The sequence below is a fragment of the Microcebus murinus genome, chromosome 16 (assembly GCF_040939455.1).
Source record: "Microcebus murinus isolate Inina chromosome 16, M.murinus_Inina_mat1.0, whole genome shotgun sequence".
NCBI classification, from domain to species: Eukaryota; Metazoa; Chordata; class Mammalia; order Primates; family Cheirogaleidae; genus Microcebus; species Microcebus murinus.
Genome location: NC_134119.1, coordinates 27,206,909 through 27,220,024, shown reverse-complemented (window position 1 = coordinate 27,220,024; position 13,116 = coordinate 27,206,909). Strand labels below are relative to the sequence as shown.

At 44.1% G+C, this 13,116-nt stretch overlaps 1 protein-coding gene across 2 annotated transcripts; it reads right to left on the bottom strand.

The window, feature by feature from the left end:
- Positions 1–3,505: 3,505 nt before the first annotated feature.
- On the bottom strand, positions 3,506–12,916 carry SNRPB (small nuclear ribonucleoprotein polypeptides B and B1). Of its 2 annotated transcripts, none has more exons than XM_012755017.3 (7): positions 12,765–12,916; positions 9,467–9,618; positions 7,205–7,316; positions 5,538–5,690; positions 4,854–4,992; positions 4,422–4,547; positions 3,506–3,808 (listed from the first exon to the last, which is right to left on the bottom strand). In XM_012755017.3, the coding sequence occupies exons 1-7, from the start codon at positions 12,765–12,767 to the stop codon at positions 3,798–3,800; spliced, it is 696 nt and encodes a 231-aa protein (XP_012610471.1). In that variant the 5' UTR covers positions 12,768–12,916; the 3' UTR covers positions 3,506–3,797. The 2 variants fall into 2 exon arrangements, with proteins under 2 accessions (XP_012610471.1, XP_012610469.1); XM_012755015.3 differs by having other exon boundaries at positions 3,506–3,661.
- Positions 12,917–13,116: the final 200 nt, after the last annotated feature.

The following is a 13,116-nucleotide window of genomic DNA, read 5'->3' as shown; positions in this document are numbered from 1 at the left end:
TTGGACCTCCTACAACCCCCCTCCTTAGGTGTAATTTGCTGGGGTGGCTCACAGAACTCAGGCAAACAGCTTTACCAGTTTATTATAAAGGATATTATAAACACAGATGAACATCCAGATGAAGAGGTACTTAGGGCAAGGCATGGGGTAAGGAACTCGTAGCTTCCATGCCCTCTCCATGTGCACCATCCTCCATGTATTCAGGACTTAGAAGCTCACCAAATCTCATTGAAGTTTTCAGAGCTTGATCTCCAGCCACCCCTCCCTGGAGGCTGGTGGATGGGGCTGAGAGTTCCCACCCTCTAATCCCTTGGTCTTTCTAGTGACTGGCCCCATTCTGAGATTATCTAGATGCCCTAAATAATCACCTCATTAGCATGAACTCAGGTGTTATCAAACAGCTCATTATGAATAACACAAAACACTCATTGGACCACGCCTGTAATCCTGAGGCAGGCGGATCATTTGAGCTCAGGAGTTCAAGACCAACCTAAGCAAGAGTGAGACCCCCGTCTCTACTAAAAATAGAAATTAATTGGCCGACTAAAAATATATAGAAAAAATTAGCCGGGCATGGTGGTGCATGCCTGTAGCCCCAGCTACTCAGGAGGCTGAGGCAGAACGATTGCTTGAACCCAGGAGTTTAAGGTTGCTGTGAGCTAGGCTGACGCCATGGCACTCTAGCCCGGGCAACAGAGTAAGGCTCTGTCTCAAAAAAAAAAAAAAAAAAAAAAAAGACAAGACACTCCTATCACACAGGAAATTCCAAGGGCTTTAGGTGCTTTGCCATGAGAATCAGAAACAAAGACCAAAAATCAATATATTTCATATTATGCCACTAATATCTAGGAGTGGAATTGCTGGATCATATTGTAATTGTTCAGCTTTCAGGAGCTGTTTTCTATATAGTAGCTGTACCATTTTACGTTCTCACCAGCAACACACGCAAGTTCCTTCCCAACAGTTATTTCTCTTCAGTTATTTCTCTTTGTTAAAACCATCCTAGTTGAGTGTGAAATGGAATCTCATTGTGGTTTTGATTTGCGTTTCTTCAACCACTTCGGTATGGGGCTCACCGGCTGCGAAACCGTGCCCACAGCCAGCACTCATAGTCCGCACTATAGTTTGTGCTGTGCATTGACTACAATCCGTTTTGCTCTTGTGTGATGAGGAAAGCTTTAAAGCACTGAAAGCTTGTTTTACTTTACAGGTAGCTTTACTTGTAATGTAAATCAGAATAGGTAACATATATATATGTTTTCATTACGTTATTTTAAAATGTTCACAATTTTGATAAATGAAAAATTAGAAGTCACATCATGGCTGTCGGCTAAAGTCGACGCTCGGCTGTGCACCTTCATATCACGGCTGTCGGCTAAAGTTGCTGTGCACGTTCATCTGTGGCTATCGACTATAGTCGACGCTGGTATCGAAATGGTTAATCACCAATGACATTGAAGAACTTTTCGTGTCCTTCTTGGCCATGTGTATATCTTCTTTGTAGAAATGTCTATTCTTTTGTTCATTGTGAAGTTGGGTTATCTTTTTATTGCTGAATTTTAAGATTTCTTTATGTAGTCTGGATGATAAACTCTTATTTCATTCTTCATCACATCCTTTGATGCAGACAAGTTTTTAATTTTGATGAAGTCCTATTTCTTTTGTTATGTTGTGTCAAATCTAAGAATCCATCGCCAAATCCAAGGGCATGAAGATTTTCTTCTAATAGTTCTAGCTCTTATATTTAGATTGTTGATCAATTTTGAGTTAATGAGTGACATAAGGAGTGAGGTATTTATCCAGTTATCCCAGCACTATTTCTTGAAGGCTACTCTTTCTCCAATGAAGTTTTGGTGCCCTTTTAGAAAATTAATTGGCCACTACATGCAAGGGTTTACTTCTGGACTCTCAATTCTATCTATTAGTCTGTAATGGATCTTTATAGTTTTGATTACTGTAGCTTTTTAGTAAGCTCTGAAATCAGGACTTGTTTTCAATTATTATTATTTTTTTTCTGGCTACTGGAGCCTTTCGTAGCTTCATAAATTTGAGAACTAACTTCTCCATTTCTGCAAGACTACTGGAATTTTTATAGGGATTGCATTGATTCTTGTTTGGAGAGTACTGCTATCTTAATGTTAAGTCTTCCAATCCATGAACATGAGATGGCTTTCCTCATTGACTTAGATTTTCTTTCTAGATTTTTAGTGTTCAGCATACATGTCTTCATTCTCTTCTTTGGTTTGATTCCTTGGTTTTCAATATTTAGGCGTTTGATATTTAGGTATTCCTTGGTTTTTATTCTTTAGTTTACTATCCCAAGTGGAATTCTTAATTTCCTTTTCAGATTGTTACTGAGTATAGAAAGTTGATTTTTGTGTGATCTTGTACCCCAAAACTTTGCTAAATTTATTAGCTCTAGTAGCTTTCTGGTAGATTCTCTGGGATTTTCCATATATAGGATATCATGCACAAAGAGACAGTCTTCCTTCTTCCTTTTCCATTTGCATACCTTTTATTTTTTTCTTGCCTAACTGCTCTGGCTAGAACTTCCAGCACAATGTTGAAAAGCAGTGGTGAAAGCAGGAACCCTTGTTTTGTGCCTAATCTTAACAGAATAAAACTTTTAGTCTTTTACCATTATGTTACCCACAGGTTTTTCATAAATGCCTTTATCATGTTTAGAAAATTCCCTTCTATTCCTAATTTGATCAGTATTTTTCAAAGGGTGCTGAAATCCTATCAAATGCTTTATTCTGCATCTATCAAGATGACCTATGGCTTTTTTCTTCTATTAATGTGGCATATTCCATTAACTGATTTTATGCTGAACCACCCTTACATTCCTGGAGAAATTTATTAACACCACAGTGGTACACCACTGGTCTTTTTCTTTTCATTAACATCTCCTTGGCATTTAGAATTATCTTCCCTCTATACAGTAACTTAAGAACAGTGTCCAGCTCCTATTTCTGTACCTTGAAGCTTGAAGTACTGAGAACTAGAGTGCGATTCTGACTCCATTTATCAACTTCACACAGACTTTGGGTGGATGAAATCACAACAATCCCAAAACCCCAAAGCTTTAAGTTGAATGTGACCCTGCGAGTTATCAAATTTGTTTTTCTTCCAATATGATTTTCACTTCTAGCATTTGCTTCCTACTTTATTGGATACAAAAAAGACTATAATCTAAAGTACTATTTGAGGAGCTAAACAGATGAGTGCCCAAGAGCATGTATCAGTTTATAAGGCTCATCAACAACATATGAATGTTTATTTCAACCAACTGTTTGATCTTTGAATTTGATAGGTGAAAAGGTCTCATGTAGTTCAATTTTGTGATTCTCTTAGTATGTGAAGTTGTGTATCAGATGCAAATATGTAGTAAAGTGTTATAGGGAAGCAGATAAGATTAGGGCTAATTTTCCCAAGGTAACCCTTGACTCAGTTAAGCACCCAATATATCAAAGATTTTATAAGAATAAATAGATACATAGGTGCATTTATAATATTCTCTTAAGAGTTTATTATAAACCAGTTTCATAGGCCACAAGGAAATAAAAGGACTATGTACAGCCTTACAGGAAACAGGCAGGGAGCTGAGGAGGACCAAGATGAGTCTAGGGCCTTGGTGGGCGAATTCCCGGGGGAGGGGGCCCTGTAAGGGAAACCAGACAATCCGGTGAGACTCCTCGAACAACAGCATAACAAACAAACAGGTCTGTGGTAACGTGGCCCTGAGGAATCGAGCCCACGCCTCTGTGGAGCTACTTCCATAACTCTGTGGCCAAGGGTCAAAGAAGGCCTGAAGTAAGAGTAAGAAGTTTAGTCAGTGCCTGATCTGCAATTCGAATCCCCAACCCTGCCCCAGCCTCCCACACCCTGCAGTTAGCAAGTGACTAGAGGGATGTACATGGCATATGTGCTAACTAGGGGCTTCCCTGGGGCTGAGTGTGCTTATAAAACCCATAAACAGAAAACCCAAAACTAGAGACACAAGTCACTAAGTTTGGCCGTGGGTTATCTTAGAGGCCGCTGTGGCTTGGCAGAAAGAACACTGGACTGGGAGTCAGGACACTGAGCTCTCTGGGCCCATTTTCTCATCCACATAGGGGCTGAGCTTGGCATTTCTCAAACCGAAGTTAAACATAAATACATAATATCCTCTCTCTTGATTACTAGGTACTATCAAACCAAAGGGCATAAAACAATCTCATAACTTTTGTTAGGGATCATCAGAATGCATTATTTCATAGTGCTCTGGGGACACTGCCCTAGACATTGAGAAATACCCTGGGTGGAATTGCTCTAACTGTTCTAAGAGTGGAGGTAAGGCCTATTTTAACAATGTTTGTTCCCCTTTCCCTGTTCTTTCTGCTCTAGGGAAGGAAGCTAAAGTCACTGCTGCAGACACTTACCTCGCATCCCTGGGGGAGGGGGCCGCATGCCCGGAGGGGGCATGCCCATTGGAGTCCCTCGTCCAGGGGGGATCCCCATTGGGGGACCCATGGGAGGCCTCATACCAGGAGGCGGGCCCATCATGCCTGCAAGAGAAAATCCCCAAGAATACAGCTCAAGTGTCTGTCTTGAAAAGATAGCAGGAAACATACAAAGCTGACCATTCCACCTTCTCATCCTCTCCTAGAAAACTGGCACTTGAGCCAAAGAGCTAGAGCTCCCAATGGCTCTTGTCCAACTACTTTCATGATCAGTCAGCCAGGCTGGATCTCAGAGTAATCCTGCTTAATTATACAAACTCATCATCAGTTTCAGTCAAGTTTATGTCTCATCATGAATCCAGCTAAGGCATTTTATATCACTTAGCACTCGTCTCCCTATGAACTCCTCACCTGGAGGGGGTGCTCCTCGGCCCATAGGTGGGGGAGGACCCGCACGGCCAGGTGGGTACTGGGTCGGGGCCCCTGCAATACTGGCTGTGGCAGCAGCTGCAGCGGCTGCCACAGTACCTCTTCCTTGTGGGGTCATCACCTAAGAGGACACAGGAAGAAAGTGTTAGGCAGAATAGTACAGTGCAATGCAGCTTTCCCCTGTCCTCCCCAATGTGGAGAAGGAGAGCAGGAAATAGCAGACACCAAATCCCTTAAAGCTATAACTCATGTTAGACTTCCTATTCAAAACAACTTTCTGGAAAGATCAAGCTTGAATGCCCAACTCCCATCTTCTAGGCCTGAGTTTAAGGGTCAGTTAAGGATGCCCAATCCAACTTAGAGAATACACTTTCTAATGACTTGATGATAGGTTATAACAGAATATATTTCAAATGTTATCACAGAAACATTTTGCTCAAACACAATTGACTAAAATACCTTCTGTGTATCTGTCAATGTAATTTACAATGGCCAAGTTTTCCTTTTCACTTCTGAGGCCACATATAATACACAGTGAAACACCAATAGTCTTGACAATCATAGGTTGGTCATTCTGGACTCTTTCCAAACTACTTCCCAAACTTTCCTCTCCTTTATCCTTTATTTTAGCCACCAAAACCTGGCGCCCTTTCCCCAACCCCTCACCTGTTGAGATGGCCCACCAACTCCACGGACTGGCCCAGCAAGTCCTGCAGGAGCCTGGGGCATGGGAACCCCAGCTGGGATTCCTCTGCCAGCAGCCCTGCCAATCCCTGGGCCCCCAGCAGCTCCAGCAAGTGGCACTCGGGCAATACCAGTCTGAAAAACAAATTTATAGGGCATAAAATCAACTTATAAATACTGCTTGTCCATATGTGCTGACACCATTTTTCTTCCATCTAAGATTACGTGTCTAGCTGTTACCCCTGAAGCAGGCTAGACAAACTTAAAAGAGTGTCCAGAGAACTATGCTATGCCTCACCCATCTATATGCATTCCTTTGAAAAGTGAACCAAGGGCAAAGGGCCATGGTTCCATCTAAGGGACATAAGATCTATTCCCAGCTGATTCTCACCTGCTAGGTTGAGTGTGGACAAATAATCCCACAATGCTAGGACTGTTTCCTCATCTGCAAATGATGGGCTTACAATAAAACTGGATGTGGTCATGAAGGTTTACAATGGGCTACATCAGAGTAGCCAACTCTACTGGAAGTAGGTACCAAGAGTTATGAATATGTACATATGCTTTGAACCAAGAAATATGCTAATATCCCTTGTAGACATTTGTAATTGGAAAAACCTGCATGTAAGAATCCAAAACAAGGAAATGACCAGGATAAACTACTTGGTACTCACTTCAAAGGATATCTTTAAGTCATTAACATGACTTAAGAGTCTCTAAAGACTCTAAATGTAGCCTGGTGTTTACAGAACCATGATAGTCTGGGATCAAATGTGAGTTTCACCACTTACTAGCTGTGATATCCTGGACAAGATACTTAACCCCAGTTTGTTTTATCTATAAAGTGAAAATAATTTATCTCACAAGACCATTACAAGAACTAAACAAAATATGGAAGCGCTCAGTGCACAAGAGGTGCTCAATGAACATTTAACTATTATTCTAAAACTCTACAAAACAAAATATATACATATTCTATTGTTTGGAGTTAAATGACTTTTAAAGGTCCACCTAGACTTTGTCTTCACATTAAAAACTGACCTAGATGATCTCAGGTTTCCCCACTGACTCACTATGTACATCAACTGAGGAACAGGCAAGGCTTTAAAGCAGAAATAGGCCAGGCGCGGTGGCTCACGCCTGTAATCCTAGCTCTCTGGGAGGCCGAGGCGGGCAGATTGCTCGAGGTCAGGAGTTCGAAACCAGCCTGAGCAAGAGCGAGACCTCGTCTCTACTATAAATAGAAAGAAATTAATTGGCCAACTAATATATATATATAAAAAAAAAATTAGCTGGGCATGGTGGCGCATGCCTGTAGTCCCAGCTACTTGGGAGGCTGAGGCAGGAGGATCGCTTGAGCCAGGAGATTGAGGTTGCTATGAGCTAGGCTGACGCCATGGCACTCACTCTAGCCTAGGCAACAAAGCGAGACTCTGTCGCAAAAATAAATAAATAAATAAAGCAGAAATAAACCAATTCTAGTCCCCTCTCTCCACCTCTTTCTTGCAGGGTAACCTCTTTAAGATTCCCTTTATTATCTGTAAAATGGGGACAAAACCCAGAGGATAGCAATGAAACGCAGAGAACCTGACACAGAGTCTGGCACATGGTACCATGGTCCCTTCACACGGCTTCCTGCTCTGACTTACGTCTTTAGGAGGAGGTCCCTCTACTGTCATAGAGACCAGGTTCTCCCCTCGTAACAGCACCAGACCGAGGACTCGCTTCTCTTCCCTTTCTGCTTGTTTGGAGTTCTTTGGCCTAAAGACAAGTTGAGGATAATAAACAAAAAAAGCAAGTGTTAGAGGATGGGTAAAGTTCAGGCTCACCTGCCTAGAGGCCTCCAAGATTTGCTTATACTACATCTCCTGACAAGGTACACAAACTTTCCCAAGACAACCCTTGTGGATAGGCTGAACACGTAACCAGTAACCACGTAGGTGGCTGACTGCCGGTTCCCTACCACTCCAAGAGGATGCGCTGACGAAGAGATAGGACAGGGTCAAGAAAGCCTAGCCCTGGCCAAATGCTATTCCACAGCAACTGCGAAGGCCTTTCGCTTGGTCAAGTTTTCTTTACTATCAGGCTGTTCCCTCCCTTTCAGGAGGCAGCCTAAGGATTCCTCAAGTCAACCGAATCCCACCCACCCTACTAACGTGCAGTGTCATCCTAGTACCAATTCAGCCTTACAGGCCTATGATTCTCTCCCTAACCTCGCATCAGAAATAGGAGAAGCCATAAAGGAAAAGAGAAATTTCATACACAGAGAAACTGAAATTTCACACCTGTGCCTCAAAGCACAAAAACAGAAATCGTCAAATAGCAACAATCAGAAAGAGATGAACAAAATATAAATGTAAACTAGGAAAAGTAACAGGATAGGGGAAGGGGGGAGAAAGGCAAAGCTAAGATCCTAAAATAAGGAAAAGACAAAATATCTTGATTTGAAAAAATAACTCAAAGATTTCACTTTGATACTTTATATTAAATTAACTGGTTTTCTGTGGGTGGACATAATTTCCTTTTTTGGCTCATTTTTTTTATTAATAATAAGTATGTAGTGCCCTTTCTTAATTTTAAAAAACCTTTCTCATTGATTTTTAAAGTTTTTTTCTCATAGACTTTTATGTGTTTTGAAAAATATTTCCCAATGAACAGTTTTTATTATCAGAATAAAATCAGTTTCATTTAAAAAACAATAGGAGCCGGGCGCGGTGGCTCACGCCTGTAATCCTAGCTCTCTGGGAGGCTGAGGCGGGCGGATTGCTCGAGGTCAGGAGTTCGAAACCAGCCTGAGCAAGAGCGAGACCCCGTCTCTATTATAAATACAAAGAAATTAATTGGCTAACTAATATATATAGAAAAAATTAGCCGGGCATGGTGGCGCATGCCTGTAGTCCCAGCTACTTGGGGAGGCTGAGGCAGGAGGATCGCTTGAGCCCGGGAGTTTGAGGTTGCTGTGAGCTAGGCTGACGCCATGGCACTCACTCTAGCCTGGGCAACAAAGTGAGACTCTGTCTCAAAAAAAAAAAAAAAAAAAAAAAAACAATAGGGAACTATCTGGAATAGTTCCACACTGATCTGCTGGCACCTCTCTAATACGTACCTGGCACTCAGGCATTCCTACCAGATTTTTTATCCTGTACTTCTTGATATTACGCCACAAAAGAAAATGGCCCTGAAGATAACCAAAGGGAACTCATGGACATTGACAACATAGTTTGGACACTGCATATGACAAAAGAGCTGGATGACCACAAAGGTCATGTAACTTCTTTGGGCCTCAAGTAGAGTAGCCGTGAATGTTAAACAGGATGGAAAGCTAGACCACATCTTTCAATGGGCCAAGAGCGTAAGATCTGTGAGACTTAAGACAGGGAGTTAACTAATAACTTATGGAATTGTAGCAAAGTAGAAAATATCTCCAAAAGTTTGTATAAATGCCAATAAAAATTACTGGCCCCAAACCCATAAGGGGAGCTGAGCACTTACCCTGAAGAGGGTCAGAGGCTTCTTAAAGCAGTTTCCGACCAGGCTGCATTGGGAGAGCCCTTTAGGCTACAGCTTTACAAATAGGCAATGAGGCCAGAAAATCAAGCTCTCCCCCCTCACACACCTGTGGGGAGAACATGAGAGCCCTTTACCCCAGTACCCAGGGGCATGCAAAGCCAGAGAAACAAAAAGCCTAGCAGCCCTCCTCACAACTTAGACCTTGCTAGAACTAGAGAGCAAGGCTTGCTGGACTACAGAAGGAGATTTCTTAGTGTTCTATGTCCCCATTTAAGTCTGCCCTTTAAAACCAGAGAACAAACAGAGAGGAACCAACTAGCTACATCACCATCTGTCACTTGGCCCACCCACCCAATCCGCTTCCCTCATCCAGTCTCCCCTCCCCATGGCCCCCTCCTCACTTGATCTTTCTGAACTCATCACAGTCACAAAGGATCAAATTCATATGCTTGTCGAAAGCCTTGAAGGTGCCAATGAAGATGCGGCCGTCTTGCAGGATGCACCTCATCCTGTAGTCAATATGCTGCAGCATCTTGCTGCTCTTGCCCACAGTCTGCAAGGAAAAACCAACAGGGATGAGACTTGCTCTTCTGGACACGCAGCCCTCTGGCCCTCCCCCACAACTTCCACCACAACCTTCTATTCCAAGCGTCTGTCTTTCTCAGTAAATTCTCAGTCTTCCACCCACAGCCCTCTCCTGGGAATTCTCTCATGTCATGCTGTTTTCAGCCCTGACCTCTACCCAGTAATATGCTATTCTCCCTTCCCTTAACATCAGTCTCTCTCATATCACAATTGCCTTTAGGTTGTGTCAGTTTCAGGGATTAGAGTGTGGGGTGTTCCCAAACTAATCACATCCATCCATACTAGAGATCAGCCATTGTGCAGATTATAGAGGTATGACACAAGTGCTGTGGAACACCCAAATCCCATTAAAAAGATTGAAAAGGGGGAGGGGGTAATGCTGCAGTGGCTCACGCCTGTAATCCTAGCACTCTAATCCAAGCACTCTGGGAGACCGAGGGGGGAGGACTGCTCAAGGTCAGGAGTTCAAAACCAGCCTGAGCAAGAGCAAAACCCCGTCTCTACTAAAAATAGAAATAAATTAATTGGCCAACTAAAAATATATAGAAAAAATTAGCCGGGCATAGTGGCACATGCCTGTAGTCATAGCTACTTGGGAGGCTGAGGCAGAAGGATCGCTTGAGCCCAGGAGTTTGAGGTTGCTGTGAGCTAGGCTGACGCCACAGCACTCTGACCCAGGCAAAAGAGTGAGACTGTCTCAAAAAAAAAAAAAGACTGAGTAAACAGTTGGAATGGGGTTGGCACGAAAAATCTAATCAATGAGAAGCCCATTATCAGAAAGGATATCACCTTCAGGGTGGAGAAGGGAATCCCCAAATCGAGAATTTGTTAGAATGCCTCCAAGAATATCTTTGACAGAAAGAAACTTTTCTGGTGGCCAGAGAGCTAATCGGTTTGGACACATGATGGTCTTTAAGAACATATAACTTGGCCAGGCGTGGTGGCTCACGCCTGTAATCCTAACACTCTGGGAGGCTGAGATGGCGGATCGTTTAAGCTCAGGAGTTAGAGGCCAGCCTGAGCAAGAGCGAGACCCCCATCTCTACTAAAAATAGAAAGACATTACTTGGACGGCTAAAAATATATAGAAAAAAGCCAGGCTTGGTGACTCACGCCTGTAATCCTAGCACTCTGGGAGGCCGAGGCGGGCGGATTGCTCAAGGTCAGGAGTTCAAAACCAGCCTGAGCAAGAGCGAGACCCTGACTCTACTATAAATAGAAAGAAATTAATTGGCCAACTAATATATATAGAAAAAAAAAATTAGCCAGGCATGGTGGTGCATGCCTGTAGTCCCAGCTACTCGGGAGGCTGAGGCAGGAGGATTGCTTGAGCTCAGGAGTTTGAGGTTGCTGTGAGCTAAGCTGACACCACAGCACTCTAGTCCAGGAGACAGAGTGGGACTGTCTCCAAAAACAAAAAAGAACACATAACTTGGTACACTAAATTCTTAATTAACTCAACAGTTCTGCATTTATAGCCTGGCTTCCAATATAGCTTTGCTAAAATAAACGGAGCAGCTATATAGATATCACTATGTGCCCGTGACAGTTATATTTCTCCCTAGAAACAAATCACCTGACATTTGATCTGTACAGCATCTTCCCATCAGTCTGAAAGGAGTAGACCAGTCCTAATCCACCCAATCCACTACATACCAAGCACCAGGCTTGTTTATAACTGTGAGCTCAGACAAGAACAAGTTTCTGAATCTACAAATGTGTAAATCAGAACTTTGACTCCACCAACATACTGCCTGCCACCCAGAAGACCCAGGTTATGTGATTCAGTCTCCCTTAGATGACCATTTAACTGGCTTCTAACCACAAGATATGAACCTTTAGGACAACATTCATGGATCCCTTTAGGCTAATGCTTACCGGGCACTCTCCGTGTATCAGGCATTGTGATAAGCATTGTACATCTCATTTAATCCTCCAAATTGGGCCCATTATTATCTCTATTTTACAGATGAGACCACTGGGACTGGGAGAGGTTAAGTCACTTGCCCTGTTTCACAGCTGGGAAACTATGTTGGAATCTAGTCAAACTAAATCTTTAACCAATTCTCCAACAATATCCTACCAGGTTTCCCTGCTTCCAGCCTCACCCAATATGCAACAACGAGAATGATCTTTCTAAAACACAACTAAGTTCAAGTCCATTTTGCTGGCTAAAATCCTTCAACGACAGGCCGCAACACCAACAGGATCAAGTAACATGCAAAGCCCTTTGTAACAAAGCTCCTGCCAATTTCTCCTCTCTCCTACTTCCGTCCGTTCCTCTTCGGCAACTTTCAACCGTACTACCCTTCATGGCTCTGCTCTTGCTGGTCTCCGGGTCTTTACCATTCCCTCCCGTTTTCGCTGGGAAAACTCGGGACAATGCTTTCTTTAGGACTCTGCTCAGCAACGTCTACTGGAGAAAGCACTCTGACCCCGCCTCCCGCCTAAAACTTTTACCCAAAGCTGAATTACCACATTGAATTACATTATCCGTGTCCCCAACTAACCCAGTGAAGGAAGGAAACATTTCATGGTGTAGCCCCAAGCGCCTGAGAAGTCGAGCACATGCAAACATACAAATATGCTGAACCAATGAGTCGAACTCTTTCTCCAAACATTCTCATTCTCCCTCCCGCTGCCCCCTCCCCGTTTATCAGACCCGGCAAGACTCTCAAGCTTGTAGCACAAGCCCTTTCACCTCTTTCCGCAACTTCTCAAGACTCTCATCCCCTTTCACAAGTCTGAGCCTTTCACCAGGTCCTCCCGCGGTTCTAGTGCCTGCTCCGAAACCCCGGACGTGTATTTATTCTGCAAAAGTTTACTTAGTCTCTACAGGGTCCCAGACATTGTGGGTACAGCGGTGTTGAGGGCCGCGGTTCCACCCTCGCCCCACCGAGCTTGCCTCCATCCCCCAGTTCCGGACTTTCCCTATTACCCCGCCGCCCCGCCGAACGGCCAAGGTCCGGGTCTTTCGTGCCCAGACGAGCGACCCCAGCCCGGGCCTTCACCGCCATAAGCGGCTCCAACCCACGGCTTCCTCCCCGATCAGTCGTGGTCCCCACTCCTCAACAGACTCGGAAACTCTCGCGTCGCCGGCCCATGCCTGCTCACCATGGTGGCGGTTCTGATGGCTCTGATTCCCGCCGGATTGCCTCCGCCGAGGCCTAGTCGCCAGCCAGCAGCCAAGTTCCCGCCGCCGCCACCGGAAATGCAACCGCGGGTAAATGCGGCCGGGTAGAAAGCTACTTCCGGTCCCGGCACAGAGCCCTAGAGTTCCGGCCCACGACCGGAGTTTTGTGTTCGAAGCAGGGGCGGGGCCTCGGGGGGCGTTAACATCCACTTTGGAACTTCGAGAGGCCAGAAGCTTAGGATCTACTTTGAACACCTTCATAGATAAAGTCAGGACTGCCGGTAGTCACCTCCCACCACCCTCCCCGGCTCTCTCCTGTACAGCCATTGTCCT

What these genes read in the sequence shown, in the direction of transcription:
- SNRPB (XM_012755015.3), bottom strand. An exon ending in GATGAGTTCAGAAAGATCAA is followed by an intron (nt 7,317 to 9,466) that starts GTGAGGAGGGGG and finishes ACTTGTCTTTAG; the next exon opens with GCCAAAGAACTCCAAACAAG. An exon ending in CCGAGGAGCACCCCCTCCAG is followed by an intron (nt 4,548 to 4,853) that starts GTGAGGAGTTCA and finishes TTTCTCTTGCAG; the next exon opens with GCATGATGGGCCCGCCTCCT.